We start from the raw sequence: 15,711 nt of genomic DNA on the forward strand, positions 1-15,711 counted from the left end.
GAGGTTTTTTCTGGCTTTAACATGAATATCAGATCTGAGCGTCATACATTTGAAATAGCAATATTTCTTAGTAACATTAAACCCTGTTGAAAAAAGGTAGTCTTGTATCTCTTACATCCTATTTTGTGTGTTATTTAAATTTCATATAAATCCTCCTCACACAACTTTGAGCAAATCCTCAAGAGGGGTGAAAAAGTTCATACAGCACTATATGGCAACATGCAATTTCACATCTCCAGCAAAGCCAGCTTGGATACCTGGACTTAAGAGTGACGCTTGTTGAGTTAAAATCTGTAAGACACCGCTGCTGAGACAGTAAGGTACAGTTTTTCATTCTGGCGGCGAAGCACAAACTAGCTTTAAACTATTTATTCCCTCAAAAAATACTCAAGAAGGCAAACTCTTGTTAATGCAAAAATCAAAATGCCCTTGAAATGACAGCAGTGTGCTAATCTAAGCCTGAGAATCTGATTGTTTTAGTTTAAGACAAAGGTGTGATTTGGTGCCCCGTGTTATGAGCTGATTGAGGTTGAAGCCAATTCCCTTTCACTTTGATATGTAATCCAAAGCTTCCTTCTTATAGGTTAATCACATGACGTGTCATAAAAAGGTTTGATGGAAAAAGTATTCAATTTTTTTCTTATCTCATCTCATCTTCAACTGCTTATCCGGGGACGGGTCGCGGGGGCAGCAGCTCTAGCAGGGGACCCCAAACTTCCCTTTCCCGGGCCACATTAACCAGCTCTAACTGGGGGATCCCGAGGCGTTCCCAGGCCAGTGTGGAGATATAATCTCTTCACCTAGTACTGGGTCTTCTCCGATGCCTCCAAAACATGTCAAATGAAGTGAAATGAGAGTGCATTGACAACAACACTCCTTTCAAACTGTTTATAAAAAAATAAAGAGCCAATCTAACAATCCATGTGCCTGCCAGGACAGAATGAAGCAAATACATCAGAACTTTGCAATGTACATATTCATTTGTTGTTACAGAGCTGGATTAACAGTCCAGTTTTAAGACAGAAACTCTGACTCACCCACAAATTGGCAGCAAACATTTGAAAAACACACAAAAAAATCCACCGGAAAATGACAAAAGCAGTTATGAACTTAATTTTGACAACAGTAAAACAAAATTTGCTAACTTATTTACATTGATCACATACTGAAATAGAAACATATCATCCATCTTCTCCATCATCTCCTTTGCTAGAATGCCAAATGTTGTCACTGAACCAGTCACAAAAAAGGAGGATTTTCAGTCCCAGCCACCGAGAATAAAAAGGCTGTAGATGAGCGGTGCTTAGTGCACACCAGTAGATACAATCACAAAGACTGACTGCCTGTTACTTATACCTGTCCTCAATAGGCCAAAGACTAAAATGATGATGACATATTTTCAAATTCAAGAGCAAAAGACACATCAAATATTTTGGCAGCGCTTCAATACAAACAGCATATTAATATTTAAATTTGGTAAAAAGTCGTTTTGATATATTTCAGTCCTTTTACTAACAATTTTGTAGTACAAATGTTTAGTTTAGTCCAGCTCAGGAGCTAGAAAGTGACTCTGCTGCTGTTTGAACTGATGCGTCTCCAGGAGTGATGATCGACCACATGACATACAGCACTGAAGACGCTGTAGCAACTCTCTAATGACAGGCCTCTCCCTTAAATCACTTAAACACCTAATTATGCTCTCAAGTCATTGTAGACATTGTAAACAACATATAAAAAGGTAGAGCTATGGCTTAACTGTCATGAAAAATAAATCACTGCATGCTTTAGATCTACCTTGCAAAATAGTCCTTGTGGTCTCTGTGTTGAATTATCTTGAGCTGAGCCGACACCTGGGTGTCAGCACAGCTCAAATGTGTTCCCTACCATTAGGATGGAGCACCATGAAGTGATTTGTTGCTTCCTAAAAGGTAGAAGCTCTGTAGTAAATTTCACACATTTGTAAAAATTTTACATTCAAAACAGCCAAAACTTTCTGATTTTTCAACTTGCACTCGAGGATGCATTCACTTACGCTAATGTCAGGTTTGAAGTTACCGTACCAAGTACTCTTCCCAGTCATAGTAGGTCTGCTACAACTGCATACCGTCTCCATGTTCTAATGACAGAATCTTATATTTGATGACACAACACTTTTTAAAGAAGTGTTACTAAAAAAAAAAAAATGGGACAATACCTTGAAAACATCTTGGCTGTGCACTAGGTAAACATTCTCTACTTTAATGGATGCTAGTTGTTTTGGCTGTTCTGAGTGCACCTTTCTCACCGTGCTTCATTGTCTTCACCACTTAGACAAGCTATTTTTGAATTCATAGCGTCTTGGGTTTGTGCAATTCATGAGCTTTTCATATGGGCCATTTCAAAATGTGGACATTTTCACAGCTCTGTAACAGATTGAAGTTCATTCCGCTCTAAGGCCTATTTTGCAAAATAATGACAAAACAAAAAAATCTATGTATATTAGGGCTGGAAGATAGGACAAATTCATCAGCTATAGACTGAATCTATATGGCTGATGGAAATTGTTTGGCTGTTTTAAATTTACCAAGCTATTTGCATTTATATGTCCACCACAATGGGATTCAAGGCTTCTAACGTGATGCAGATATTTAACCATTAAGAGCACACTTTCGATGCCATCAATAGTTGCAATGGAGCCGGCAATCATTCACTACTAGCCTGCACTGTATCCTACACAGCATAAAACACATTACCTGCACTCCAGTGTGGCTTTTGAAGAGACATCATGTCAGTATGTGCATCTGTTTAATGGCTTTGTAATCAAGTGATGTAATGCAGTTTTGCAAGTGCACCACATTGTTGGTCACCTGGAGCTAATGTAGGGAATGCACCATCAGTCACCAGTAAAAGTGGTGATGGTGGCCAATTGGTAAAGTCTGCCCTAATGCCCAACCCTAATATGTATGATGTATGGTGATGTGGTGGCACAGAACAAAGTTATGAAAGTAAAGATATATGGCCAAAGATTTTCAAACCCATGTTATGGCTGTGTATCTAACTGGAGCATTGTTAGCACTAGATAAGTCCAAGGAGATGATCAGATGAGCACCTCTTCCACAGTCCGGCCGAGCTATGATGTTTCGCTCCAGGTTCTGTATTATGGAGTCCTATCTGAGTTCACTCCATAATTTAGAATTTGTAGTCACAGAGGATTCTGATAGGTGCTTCTTCTTCTTTTGGTCCCATTTTCCTTTCACAATTTCATCTTCAGAGTCTGAAAATCTAGAGTAACTATTAAGGACTCCGATGATTCCTTGCAGTCCAGAGCAGCTGGCTGGTTTGTATTTATGGTGGTGACAGAGGCTACTCACATTCAGTGATCTTCAAGGCAGGAGCGGTCATTTGCGAAATAAGTAGATTGGCCTCTGAAAACCTGTTGTAGTCGGGAAAAAAAAGTTAAAAATGACATCAACCTACAGTGGTGGATGACGTGTAATGCATGAATTTGTTTGGACAAATTAGTGAATTACCTCTCATTGAACACTTGGGGGCTCCAAGATACTCATAACTGGTGAAGCCCACCTCTGTTGTAAGGTATGATGAAAACTGGTCAGGTTTGAGGCGGATGCTATGAAAATTCCTGCCAATATTATCCTGTCAAGAGAGTAAAACACAAATAATTCTTATACTTCAGGCAATCAAACTGAGCTTTAAAATCACTGAAAGCCCCTGGCATAACCACAGTTGTTTTTGGTTTGTTACAAAAGTCACGGTTTACATCACAACTTGCCATCTTAGTGTCTTACCGTCAACTTCTTCCTCCTCACATACGACTCCCAGGGCTGTGGCTCCAGGATGAACATGCCTCCAGGACGGAGATGTCTGTAGACTCTCTTGAATAGCCGCTTGAGGCCACTGTCTCCCCAGTTGAGGTGAACCCATTTAGTAACACTCAGGCACATGATCACGTCGTACTCTGGCCGCTGAGTCAAAAGAAGATTATCGTTTTCCAGTACATAATTGGCCTAAAGGAGAGAAAAGATGTGGTAAGAAAAACATGGCCTTGACAGGACAAACTTTTTTGTGCTACCCAGCACTATGACTAACAAAGTGTAGACCACAGATTTCTGGGCCTGCAAAGTGAAACCAATGCAGAAGTGCCATAAACCTGCACTCTCTCTAATGACAGTCTGCTGACTCCAAAAAGAACTTTGATTTTATAGAAGTCATTGAGAAATACAAGAAGAAGAAAATAACCCTTCACCTCACAAGATTTATTACCAGCCTTGACAGCATGGATAAAACTGATAATCTTGTTTGAATAACGTTTATGAAAGTGTCTTAAATTTGGTTTTGGGTCTACTGTACAGCAGAGTGCAGTGATGTGCAGGTCGACCCACTCGTCTACAAATCATCACTCGCTTATCAGGCAAGTTTCAGGTCAGATTGAGAAAACCTATTGTTGGGGACCAGCAAAAGGGAGAATTTAATGACAAGGAGTAAAAGAAAAAGAAAAAACACCTTTTGTATTAAATCAAATATGCTTCCATACAGCTTTCCACACTTTAACCTGATACCTGGGTAGATCTGTCTAACAAATACTACTCCTGAAGGTAGCCTGACATTTCTCCCTCAAATCCATCTTGTATTGTGCAGGCTCAGGTGGTCCTCTTGAGGCTTTCCACTCATTTACGGGATAAGCTCTGTGCTGCACTGCCATTATCTCTAATACTCATAGCAGGGAAGAGGCCGTTATTGATTGCATTCAGAAACACTAAGGTCTCTGCATCTAACCAATTCATGTAGCTGCCTACACAAAGCCAGTAAGGCACAAGGCCAGTGGAGTGAAGGAACTTCGATAGAAATTAGAACAATAAAATTTTAATGAGAAACATTTATATTAGAAAAGCTGCCGTAACATTTGTCAAATACTCAATGGGTGGCACTGAAAGGCCGATGTCATTAGAAATGCTTCCAGCAACATCAACCTGCTGAAAAGGACAGGCTGGTTCCTCTTTTCTGCTTCCATCTTTCAGTTCTCAAAATCACTGGCAACTTCAGGGAATAGAGGAGTCTCGGACTGGTAACACACACAATGAGGTGTGCAACACGCACAATGAGGTGTGCAACACACACAAAAACATAAAAGGTAGCGGCAATTCCCTCCATAATTACAGACTGAGCAGGTGCAGATAAATTCAGTCTAATAGAAGTGATTCAGATGATGAAACTGACTTTCCCTTCTCTCGAGACAAGACAATTATCATTATCATCAGGTTCCAGGGAGAGTAAGTGGGCACACAATTTATGGCCTCTTGTGAAGTCAGTCAGACATCCTAATAAATGGTTTTGGGTGCGGTTTTTTTTACATGTTTGACAAGAGACAAGGCCATGTTTCTTTACATAATGATGTTGTCTTAGTCTTAATGAATATATAAGATGCTGACATAATGCAGGCAGTGCCTAATGAAACACTGACTTTATTTTGACCTTCATCTAGGCTCCTAAGATGCCGTATCATGGGAACCTCATTCATGTTTACACAGTTAATGTCGTCTTACCTTGACGAAGGACACATTTGAGGGGAATTCTCCGGGACGTGTGGTTGATGTTTCTGTAAGTGGAGGTGCAGCAATGGGCCCTCTGGAGATCCGTAGGGACACAGGAAAAGAGCAACTCACAGAGTGATCAGTGGGTGGTGAATCACAGTCTTCCTGCTCCATTTCCTCTGTTTTGCCATCTTGCCTCTGGGTCCGTGCCTCATCTGTGTGACAGGACTCATTGTCATTTACAGCGACTGCAGGGCCACTTTCTCCTTTCACTGGTTTACCGTTTTCACTCATGTGCTCAGATTCATCGCCGTTCTTATCTGTGCGACTCTCATTTCCATTCCTCTCCTCCTGCTTCATGTTCTTTTTCTCCTGCATTGCATGCCTGGCCTCTTGGGTCTGCAGTTCAGACAGATAATGTCTGATGTTCTTACGGGCTGCATGTACCAGACCACTGTCAATATCCAGGCCCAATATGCGGGCCGGTCTTAGCATTTTGGCAATATAGAGTGTTAGGTGGCCTGAGTTGCATCCCAAATCCAGAACGTCTTTACCTTCAAACCATTCTGGACGGAGCACACGCACCCGTGCGTCTTCACTAGCACCTGGATTGCGGTAACCATAATACTTGTTGTAGTTCCCATACTGGAACTTCTTCTTCTGTTGCTCCTTTGCCTGGTTGTGGGGCTGCTGTTGATGGCGACCTCCGGGCCCTGTTTTGGGACCACTCCTTGGCGTGTGGAAGGACTGGGAATTTCTCGACCCCCATGTACCACAGCTCCTGTCTCCAGATCCCGATTTTCCAAGTGGCGTAGAATGGGTCACAGGGGGCTCCATTTTGCCAGAGTTGCGCCTACGCTTGCGCCTGCTTGTGGGCTGGTTTGGTGCCCCTGATATAGAGGAAGTGGAATCCTCTATAGACACAGATGTCCTCTCCTCCTTGCAGCTGGATGAGTTGTCAGTTGAGTGATCATGGGAATCCCCTGTGACACTGGAAAAACTGTTGGACTCTTTGGAGACATCTAGTGCAGAACATGAGGCTAACATACCCAATATCGTTGTTGTGGAGGTGCTTGTTTCAATCTGGCCTTTTCCTGATTCTGACAGGTTGATTTGTGCGGTTGAAATCCCACTACTACTACCACCACCACCCCCAACTCCACCTCCTCCATGGTGTCTGTTGCGGTGTCTCTTCCTGCCACTACTCTTGAAGGGGGAAACCAAACTGCCTGCTAATCCGCTGTTCAGGTTCAGAGGATCTGTGATGTCTCTGGGGATGAGGATCTCCACGGGATCTCGACTCTTTGCTGGCAGCGGGGAGGATTTGGGTGTCTCTGCATTCAGTGCCTTGTTGACCTCCTCATCCAGCAGGCTGTTAAGATTCAGTGGGTCGAAAATGTTCCCACCCAGGAGGAAGTTGGTAGGCAGGACAGAGTCACTCTCAGAGTTGGCCCTTCGTCTCCTTTTGCCAGATGATGGATGCTTGAAACTAAAGTTTGCTGTGTTGCGGCGCTTCATTATTTTCGTTTGCTGCGGGTGTTTGGAATGATGAAAGCTGTTCCTGCGATTGATGTTATTCTCGTTCCCTCTGGCTTCCTGTCCAGGATCGTCTGAGTGGGTAAGCACTGCAGTCGCGCTGGCGTGTTTTGGTGAGGCATCGGTGCCTGAGACAGGACAAGCAGCTGCAAAATCAGGGGTGGCCGCGGTACCCTCCACCATCACAGATATGTTACTGTAACCTCCGGTACATTCTGAGAGCTGTAGAGATGTAGTTGAGCTGGCCTGTGGACTGCCAGTTTTTACCGTATCCTCATCAACGGACATCTCTTTTGGTTTTCAGGGCTGATGCAGACATGGAAATGTTTCAGGATCTGAAAGTCACAGAAAATATCTTTTAAATGAAAAACTTGAATTGTATAAATCCTTTGAAGTACAGTGAATGAAGTGCATATTTCTGCAATAACGCGCTCCTAACTGCAATGTAAAGTCCCTCATACCAACACAAATAATAGATTTATGCTTCTGAGACTCTCAAACTTAAAGATACCTAAAAAATGAGGGTCAGTTGACAGGCACGTCATGGTCAATTCAATTTTATTTGTAGTGCCAAATCATATCAAAAGTTATCTCAAGACACTTAACATGTAGAGTAGGTCTAGGCCACATTCTATAACTCATTTATGATCTACAGAGACCCAACAATTCCACCATGAGCAGCAACTAGTTGCAATCTTTCTCTCTTTCTCTCTCTCTCTCTCTCTCTCTCTATATATATATATATATATATATATATATATAAACATATTTATATAAATATATATAGTGCACAGTGGCAAGGAAAAGTGGATGTACCAGATTAGCCTTTACTTTCCACTATCATCTCCTATACTGTTCTTAATAATAATAATAATAATAAGAATAATAATAATAGCAAAAGTCTCCGTTTTAGATGCAGAGTCTCGGGCTATAGCTGTTATCGGATATCAGTGGGTGTATCTGCCATCTGAAGCGCGTCTACTCAGGGGTTAATGACCTGAAAAGTTTAGGGTCCTGTCCTGTGCTGGACAGTCATCTAGTTAGCACGCTAGCTCCTAGCTTCTCTCTCGCGGGCCAGAAGACTGAAACGTCGACTAACGTTCAGCTCAACTTCGGCCAAAAAAGCCGTTATTATTAGACAAACAGTGAAGTACCCACCTCGATATGCTGCTGCCTGGCCCCCTCTAAGCCACACACGAAAGTGATACTATCTAGCAGACGGACACCTATAACACGTACAGTCAACAGTGTAGTCACCATCAAAGTAACAGTCTCACCTCTCGGTTCTCCCCGCCTCCGGCCGGACTGTCACTACCGCGCGCACTCTCTCTCTCGAGCTCGAGATCCGAGCTAACGTTAGCGTAGCTAGCACTCAAGTGTCCCTACATCAATACAACGGTGGGAAGTAAAACACGCGAGTAAACAGAGCGCGGGTGTACCGTGCGAGTCTGTCGGCGGCGAAAGGCTCCTCTGCCCTTCAAACTGTCTTGTGGACTTGTTCAGTGAACTCCTCGTCGCCCAGTGTCAGGCAGGCAGGTTGGTGAATAAATTATTCCATTCGCTGATAGAGTCAGCATGGCGGCGCATCCGGGCTCCGAGCTGTAGTCCAAGATGACTGGGGCGGAGATCTCTGTGACTGGGAGGAGAGCTCCGTCTCTACTAGGATATTATAATGAGCAGTGGCGGAGTAAGGTGGTCATTGGCCCCTAGGCTACTGTTTGTTTGGGCCCCCCACATTATTAATTATGCATTATCAGACCCCCCCCCCCCACACACACACACACACACACACACACTAGAACTGAAGAAAAGTCCTTTTAAGTCAATTTAGGGATTTCCTTTAGTAGATCCTGGTCCCGTTGTTCTTTCAGTTGTGCTTTTCTTTTTCATGGTCCGCAATCACATTTCCTCTGACATTTTTCCACTATACTGTCTAGTAACAGCGAGTGACGTATGATTTGACAACAAAGCTGACCTTTTGAACCCGGCCACATGATTTATTTATTTGTTTATTTATTTGATTGGGATAATGCACATTAATTTCCCCCTGGGATTATTAAAGTATTTCTGATCTGAATTAACATATCAAAGGGTATCAATGTAAATGTGCCAGAGTTAGCATAATTGCTAAGTTTCATATTATCATATTTCGTATTATAAAAACATACAGACAACACACCATGGCAAAAGAGGGAGAGAGAGAAAAGGAAACATAGAAATTTTACACACAAATAAGTGGCAGCTGTTTGGGTAAATGTGTCCCATAACTATCCAGTGACTTCATCACTGATTGGTGCATGTTCTCCCCGTGTCTGCGTGGGTTTTCTCCGGGTTCTCCAGCTTCCTCCCACAGTCTGAAGACATGCATGTGTTAATTTAGGACTCTAAATTGCCCGTAGGTGTGAATGGTTGTCTGTCTCTGTTTGTCTCTGTTTGTCTCTATGTTCCCTGTCCAGGATGTACCCAGCCTCACGCCCCATTGTCAGCTGGGATCAGCTCCAGCCCCCCGCAACCCTGATAGGGGCAAGCGGTTGAAGATGATGGATGGATGGAGGTTAAAAAAAAAATTTCTGGCCAATCCGGGGGCCCTGCAGCGTAGGCTATCCTGTGCATGAATCCGCCTCTGATAATGAGCCTCACTGATCCTCATGCTAGTAAACTGCATGGCTGCAACATCTGATTTATAGGCCTCAATCAATAACTGTTAAAACTGTATGTGATACAAAACAGGGAATATGCAAATCCTGTGAAACTTTGAATGTTTAGCTGTTTTTCCCTTGACACATTACTATAAAAACTTATTTATTTATGACACTCAATTTTAATCTAATCGGTTTAATCCTTCCAGTCCTAACATCACATTACATTGTGGTGTTATAGTATCCATATACAAAACACCCTAACTGTTGGTTTAATAACATCAAAATCAAATCAAAATTGCCTATTTACTTACACATATATGTTGAACTTATTTTTTTATGGGGGCATGTGCAGTCTTAAGAATATCCAATACAATATCCAGTGCTATAAGAATATCCGCAATGTGACTCTATTTAATAACTGCTATTTTTGTTTTGACACACACACACACACACACACACACACACACACACACACACACACACGTATATATATATATATATATATATATATATATATACATATATGTATATATATTATTGGCAATATATAATTGCCAATAATATATAATAATATATATTATTATTATGTATAATACATATATATTTTGCTGTAGTATTCTTTACAGCAGTATTACCCTAGACCATGCTCTCATTAAGTGTCTGAATGGTGCAATTATTCCCTCAGTGCATTATGTCCCTTAAACATATGTTCTCTAATGTACTTTTTAACATGTTTATACTTTTTATATTTACTGTAGATATTGTGCACTCTGTGATTCTGATTGGATTGCTTTTCTCTCTGTTTTATTATGGCATCTCAGGTAGGATAACTTTCTGAATATTCTTAATTTTTTTATAATTGCCATAATGCAAGGCTGACATGTATGTAGCCAAGTCCTCCTCAGACTTTATATGATGTTTCATTTTAATGATATTATATATTAAAAATAAACAGATTATTCAACATACAGGAAGATTGTACTGAGATGTTCTAACACTTTTTAGTGTATGTTAATAATTTCAACATGCATGATTTAAGGATGAGCATTTGATGCTTAGAGTGCATTTTGAGAAATAGAAGCATCACACCCTCTTGCGGTTAGATTAGGCTAAATCCCCAAACTCATCTTCATCTTATTCACACCCTTGTCTTCTCTTTGAACAGATGGGGGCGTGACTGTTAATGCAGATTCAAGCCCATGGTAAGGTTGCACACAAGCTCACTACCAAATTTCAAACTTTTGCGGTTTTAAACTCAAAGACTACTTGGTTATTCTGTTTACCACAGCAACACAGTCATGGCGACAATTCACAAACTAGTTGTTGGTGCTTGGGTTTTGATAACATCATCACATTCAACTTCAAGGCCACAGGCTACAAGGTAGGCTTGTTCACCCTATCATTGCTCCCCTGACCAGTGTAGAGTATTAGAGCTCTGGATGTGAACTAAGAGGCAATTTTGCTGAGGTAGCACGTTGGCTTCTTGTCACTTCCAATCACCACATAATCGTGATCGTCCGCCACAACATTGCATCCGTTGGCAGGGTTTGATAAACCCAAGATAAAGAGTGTCCTGGTTGGGAGCAGTAAACGCTGCTGTAGCCAAAGAAATGATCTATGTAGATGACCAAGGGCTTTTATTTTACCCACTGGTTGTCTAAATCGTCTTTGTGATCTGAATCTTAATCTCCTTTTATACCTTAATGGTAAAAATCATTGTATGCACAAGTTAACTGTTTCATGCAGGTAATGACGACATTTAACAACTATTTACAACTACAGAAACTATTGAACAAAAGAAAGTCCTGTGACATTCATTCTTTCTGTGTATAACCTGAGCCAGACCATACAACAATGAAAGCAATTGTATCACACCTATTCAGGGTTATTAGTATACACAGCTGTTGAAAATATTAGAAATTTGTATTTTTTTACACACTATTATCGGATTGGTGCTGTTCATGTATCTGAATTGGTATCGGGAAGGTGAAAATGGTTTCGTAACATCTTTACTTTATAGGCTATGTTTTTGGCAATTTGGTTATAAAGTATGATTGTGATGAATGCAAGGTTAAAAGCATTTATTTCACAAAAGTACTGTACTAAAGTACTACAAAAGTGCTGAATTTGCTGGGAATGCTAGCTGTCCTCCATGTAGCCACTAGGTGGAGACAAATTATGATTTTAAATATGCTGCACACCATACAGAGTATATGTGCACCTCCAGAAATGCACATTAGCAGTAGGGTATTATAATACTCTCCCCCCTCTTTCTCCTTCTTTCTAATCATACTGTGCACTTTTAATCACAATGAATTCATTATTTAATTGCTGCAAATAAAAATGTTGCTGTTCAGTTTTTCCAATAAGCAAGTTTATTTTGGAAGCAAATTTAAAAAAGGGCATGTATATCTTTTCAGAAAGTACATTTTGCAGCCGTGAGAATGGTTAGTATGACTAATGAGTCGAAGCAACAGAGCAGTTTTAATTCCACGCAGAGAAAGGCCCCAGCACTATAAACTGCAGCTGTAGCAACTGGAGTGTTTATGTTTTTAGGTGAAAGATGCCTCCAGTGGGGAGAAAGGAAAACACTACCAGGCAGAATCTCTATTGATACTACAGGCCGGAATGAACTGCCACACACACACACACACACACACACACACACACACACACACACACACACACACACACACACACACTCATTTATGATAAAAACTCAAATATGTTTATTTTACCCATAATGTTGTAATAAAAAGATAACCTTGAGTCAGTTACTCTTTGGAAACTAATATGGCACATCTAGAATGAAATTCCTTAAATAACTGATGAACTGGAACTCTTAAATATGAATAGGAAACTGCATTTTTAATGCAACCGTAGATGGGACTTTTTTTTTCAAACAGGATCCTCACATATGATATTCTCTGCTGTTGAGTTGACAGCTTGCTCCTAATTGGGTTCCAAATCAGCACCACAGACTCCGTTGGGTAAATCAGTTACCCCCTTTCTAATCTTCAGAAGGGGGAAATAGGAGAGAGGGTACCTGTTCCCCCGCCTCTGTCCCTCTCTTTTCTCATGTTAATGGGGGTGCGGCCTTCTATCCCAGGCACCATCTGCCCTTCCTCAGGGTTCGGGCCCCAAGCACTCCAGACGTGTCCTATTGTGTGTGTGTGTCCAAGCAGAAAGTGGTGAGTACACATGGATTTTGTGGCCCAAAAGGCTGCTCCATCAAGAGCACGAGCCTCCTGTTCATTAGCCTACATGTGACAGAGGGAGGGAGCTGCTCGCGTGCCCTGTGTGCAGTAACATCAGGGGGAGCCACCGTTTGTTCTGTTGAGTCTTGTTCAGTTTCTGTGTGAGATGTCATCGTTAAAAAAACGGTTGGCTGAGGGACGGCCAGACAGGTCAACATGCCCTTTAAAGTAACGCATTATATCAGAGATGTTGCCACTAATTTCAGATGATCTTTTAACTGATCTGTTGTGCTCTGAACGTAAGGCATGATTCAATCAAGTTTTGTCAAAATATAATGACAATGTTCGGTGGACAGGTGGACAAATGAATTAGACAGTGATGAATAAATACCATTACTTTATATACTAAAGTTGAATTAAGTAGCACACCAAAAACCACACTATATGTAAAGTGTCTTGAAATATGAAATATGATTTGGAACTAGAGATAAAACTGAATTGAATTGAATTGAAAAATAAAATCATAAAAGCACACACACAAAAAACAAGGTTTCCGTTAGTGGAATAAGACAGAGAAGTTATGACACTCACTTCCCACTAGATTTTTTTGGGGTCACATATCCTACAGAATATCCTTCACACTGAGCACACATCATCCCCAGTGAGCTCAGACAAAAAGTGGGTGTCTGAGATGTGACAGATGGATGAATGAACTAAAGGATGGAGACCAAACTGTGGCTGCCCTTTCTCAATTTCATTACTGTGGGGGGACGATAAAATGACAGATCAAAATGCCATTTGCAATCTTGGGATGAATAATTGCAAATGTGCAGCGATGACCTTTGATTAGAAAGCAAATTATTCGGCACAAACAGAAAAAAACGAAATCAATGTGGTTAATATTCAAAGTTAAATCAGACAAAAATAGGTCAATAATGTGCTCCCTAAGACCTGTTCTGAGCTATTGACTGAATAAAACGCTTTAATAACTAAAACAAAAGTCCACCAGGACATTTTGGTGAAAGTCACCCTTCGTTAAAAAAACATGGAAACTCAGAACACGGATACCCAAGAAAAAACATGCTGACCAACTACAAAGCAGATTTGAAAATATGAGTCTACTGTAGCTCCATCATATTGTGCAGACAAGGTGTATGTGCCATTTCTGACTCCTCTACAGTATGAATCCTTGTGTGAACTGACAAGATAACCTCCCAGTTACCCGACACGCACACCGACAAGCAGATTATGACTTTCCATCGGGCCTGCCCTCCTCATTTTCAAAGCTACATGCTGCTGGCTGCATTGGGATTAGTTATTGAACTGTCCAAGCAAAGGGGAACAAGCTCGCTTCAGAGGCACAGCACACAATAAGCCAGCTGTCAGTGGGAGGGGCTTGTTCAGACCACTGTTGTCATGGATAGGACTTTAATGTTATGTTGCCCTCTGAGAGTAGATAGGTGCTCATGTCATGCACTGATTAATATTGACACAAGGCTTGATTGAGGACAGGGTTAAAGCGGAACACAGACATGTCAGCAAGATTATGGATACTTGGTGGTTTATAAGTAAGCAAAGTGTGTGCACATGATTGTTTGAGACATACAAATTGTGTTGGAAGATGTTGGATTGTGCTACTGCTGCCATTACCACTGATCACTGGCCTATTCTTTTTATAATAGTTGTGTAACATCTGATTAGCTGACCCTTATAAGCATACACACAAACCCCTCTCTCTCTAACCCCCAGAGGCCACGCGTTTGCCACCCCCACCCCTGTTTTACATTCAAAGGTGTGTCTTAGAGCATCTTCTCAGCAGCATCGGAGCTGATGTCCTTGCATGTTGTTTCAAAAGACTGAATTGTGTGTTTTAATCATGCTACACTGACTGATATAAATGTGTTGTTATGCTGCACAGACATAATATAGAACCAAAGTTGTTACCAGCCGCGAAAGCAACGCTGGAATTGTTTTATTGTGTGTGTCATCATGGAAAAATGTGGTTCTGGAGACACCTACTGTATCAGGAACTACCACAGAGGCAATGTTGGCTAAATTACCGGGTGTTTGTGTCTATTTATGTCAGATTTTGTCACAGCAGTAGCGTCCCAAACAGTTCAAGATGCAATCACAATTTTGCAGGTGTAAAGCTGAAATCAGATGAAGGCCCAAACTTGATTTGCCGTTACGGCTGCTGCCGTCCCACCACAGGTTTTCGATTTTGTAATAGATGCTATGGTGGCCTTTAGGGTTGGTCATTTTTAATTCATTTTTATTTTGAAATTAGTTACGCAATTTTGTTAACCTCCCTGATTGTTACTTATTTCTCTGAAATGTATATTGCCAATCATCATCAACTTTGATGCTACACACTATAATAACATCAAACAGTGTGGAGCAGCCTCATTTTAAAGTCCGAGATCATTTTAGTGTAAGATGGATTTACATATTGTAGATTTCACTGTCAACAAATGTCATACTAAAAATCCCCTAATCCCTCTTAAGAACAGATTTATCAGACTGTGTTACAATCCATGTTAAATGGGGAAAGTTTAACAGCTGGATGAGATTTAACATCACTTAAGAAGAATGAAAACAAAGGAGTCGTTTTGAAATGTAGTTGTAGTGCAGCACGCTGTGTCCGGGTTTTATACACACGCAGTTTAGACTGAATCATTTCCCCTGACAGCTGCGTGGATAGAAATATTTCACTTGGAAACGACTGACTTGCCATTCAGGATTTGCTAGTACTCTGTGTGCAAATAAAATAGTTTTTATATCATCATATTTTATCAACACAAAGCTCTA

General features: G+C 41.1%; 1 protein-coding gene across 2 annotated transcripts; it reads right to left on the reverse strand.

Moving 5' to 3' along the window:
• Positions 1-882: 882 nt before the first annotated feature.
• On the reverse strand, positions 883-8,604 carry mepcea (methylphosphate capping enzyme a). Of its 2 annotated transcripts, none has more exons than XM_083926526.1 (5): positions 8,342-8,604; positions 5,541-7,399; positions 3,786-4,004; positions 3,510-3,633; positions 883-3,412 (listed from the first exon to the last, which is right to left on the reverse strand). In XM_083926526.1, exons 2-5 carry the CDS (start codon positions 7,350-7,352, stop codon positions 3,378-3,380), a joined length of 2,190 nt encoding a protein of 729 aa, XP_083782652.1. In that variant the 5' UTR covers positions 7,353-7,399; positions 8,342-8,604; the 3' UTR covers positions 883-3,377. The 2 variants fall into 2 exon arrangements, with proteins under 2 accessions (XP_083782652.1, XP_083782653.1); XM_083926527.1 differs by lacking the exon at positions 8,342-8,604 and adding an exon at positions 8,223-8,291.
• Between the last annotated feature and the right edge of the window lie 7,107 nt (positions 8,605-15,711).

Source organism: Echiichthys vipera, assembly GCF_963691815.1.
Source record: "Echiichthys vipera genome assembly, chromosome: 14".
Taxonomy (NCBI): Eukaryota; Metazoa; Chordata; class Actinopteri; order Perciformes; family Trachinidae; genus Echiichthys; species Echiichthys vipera.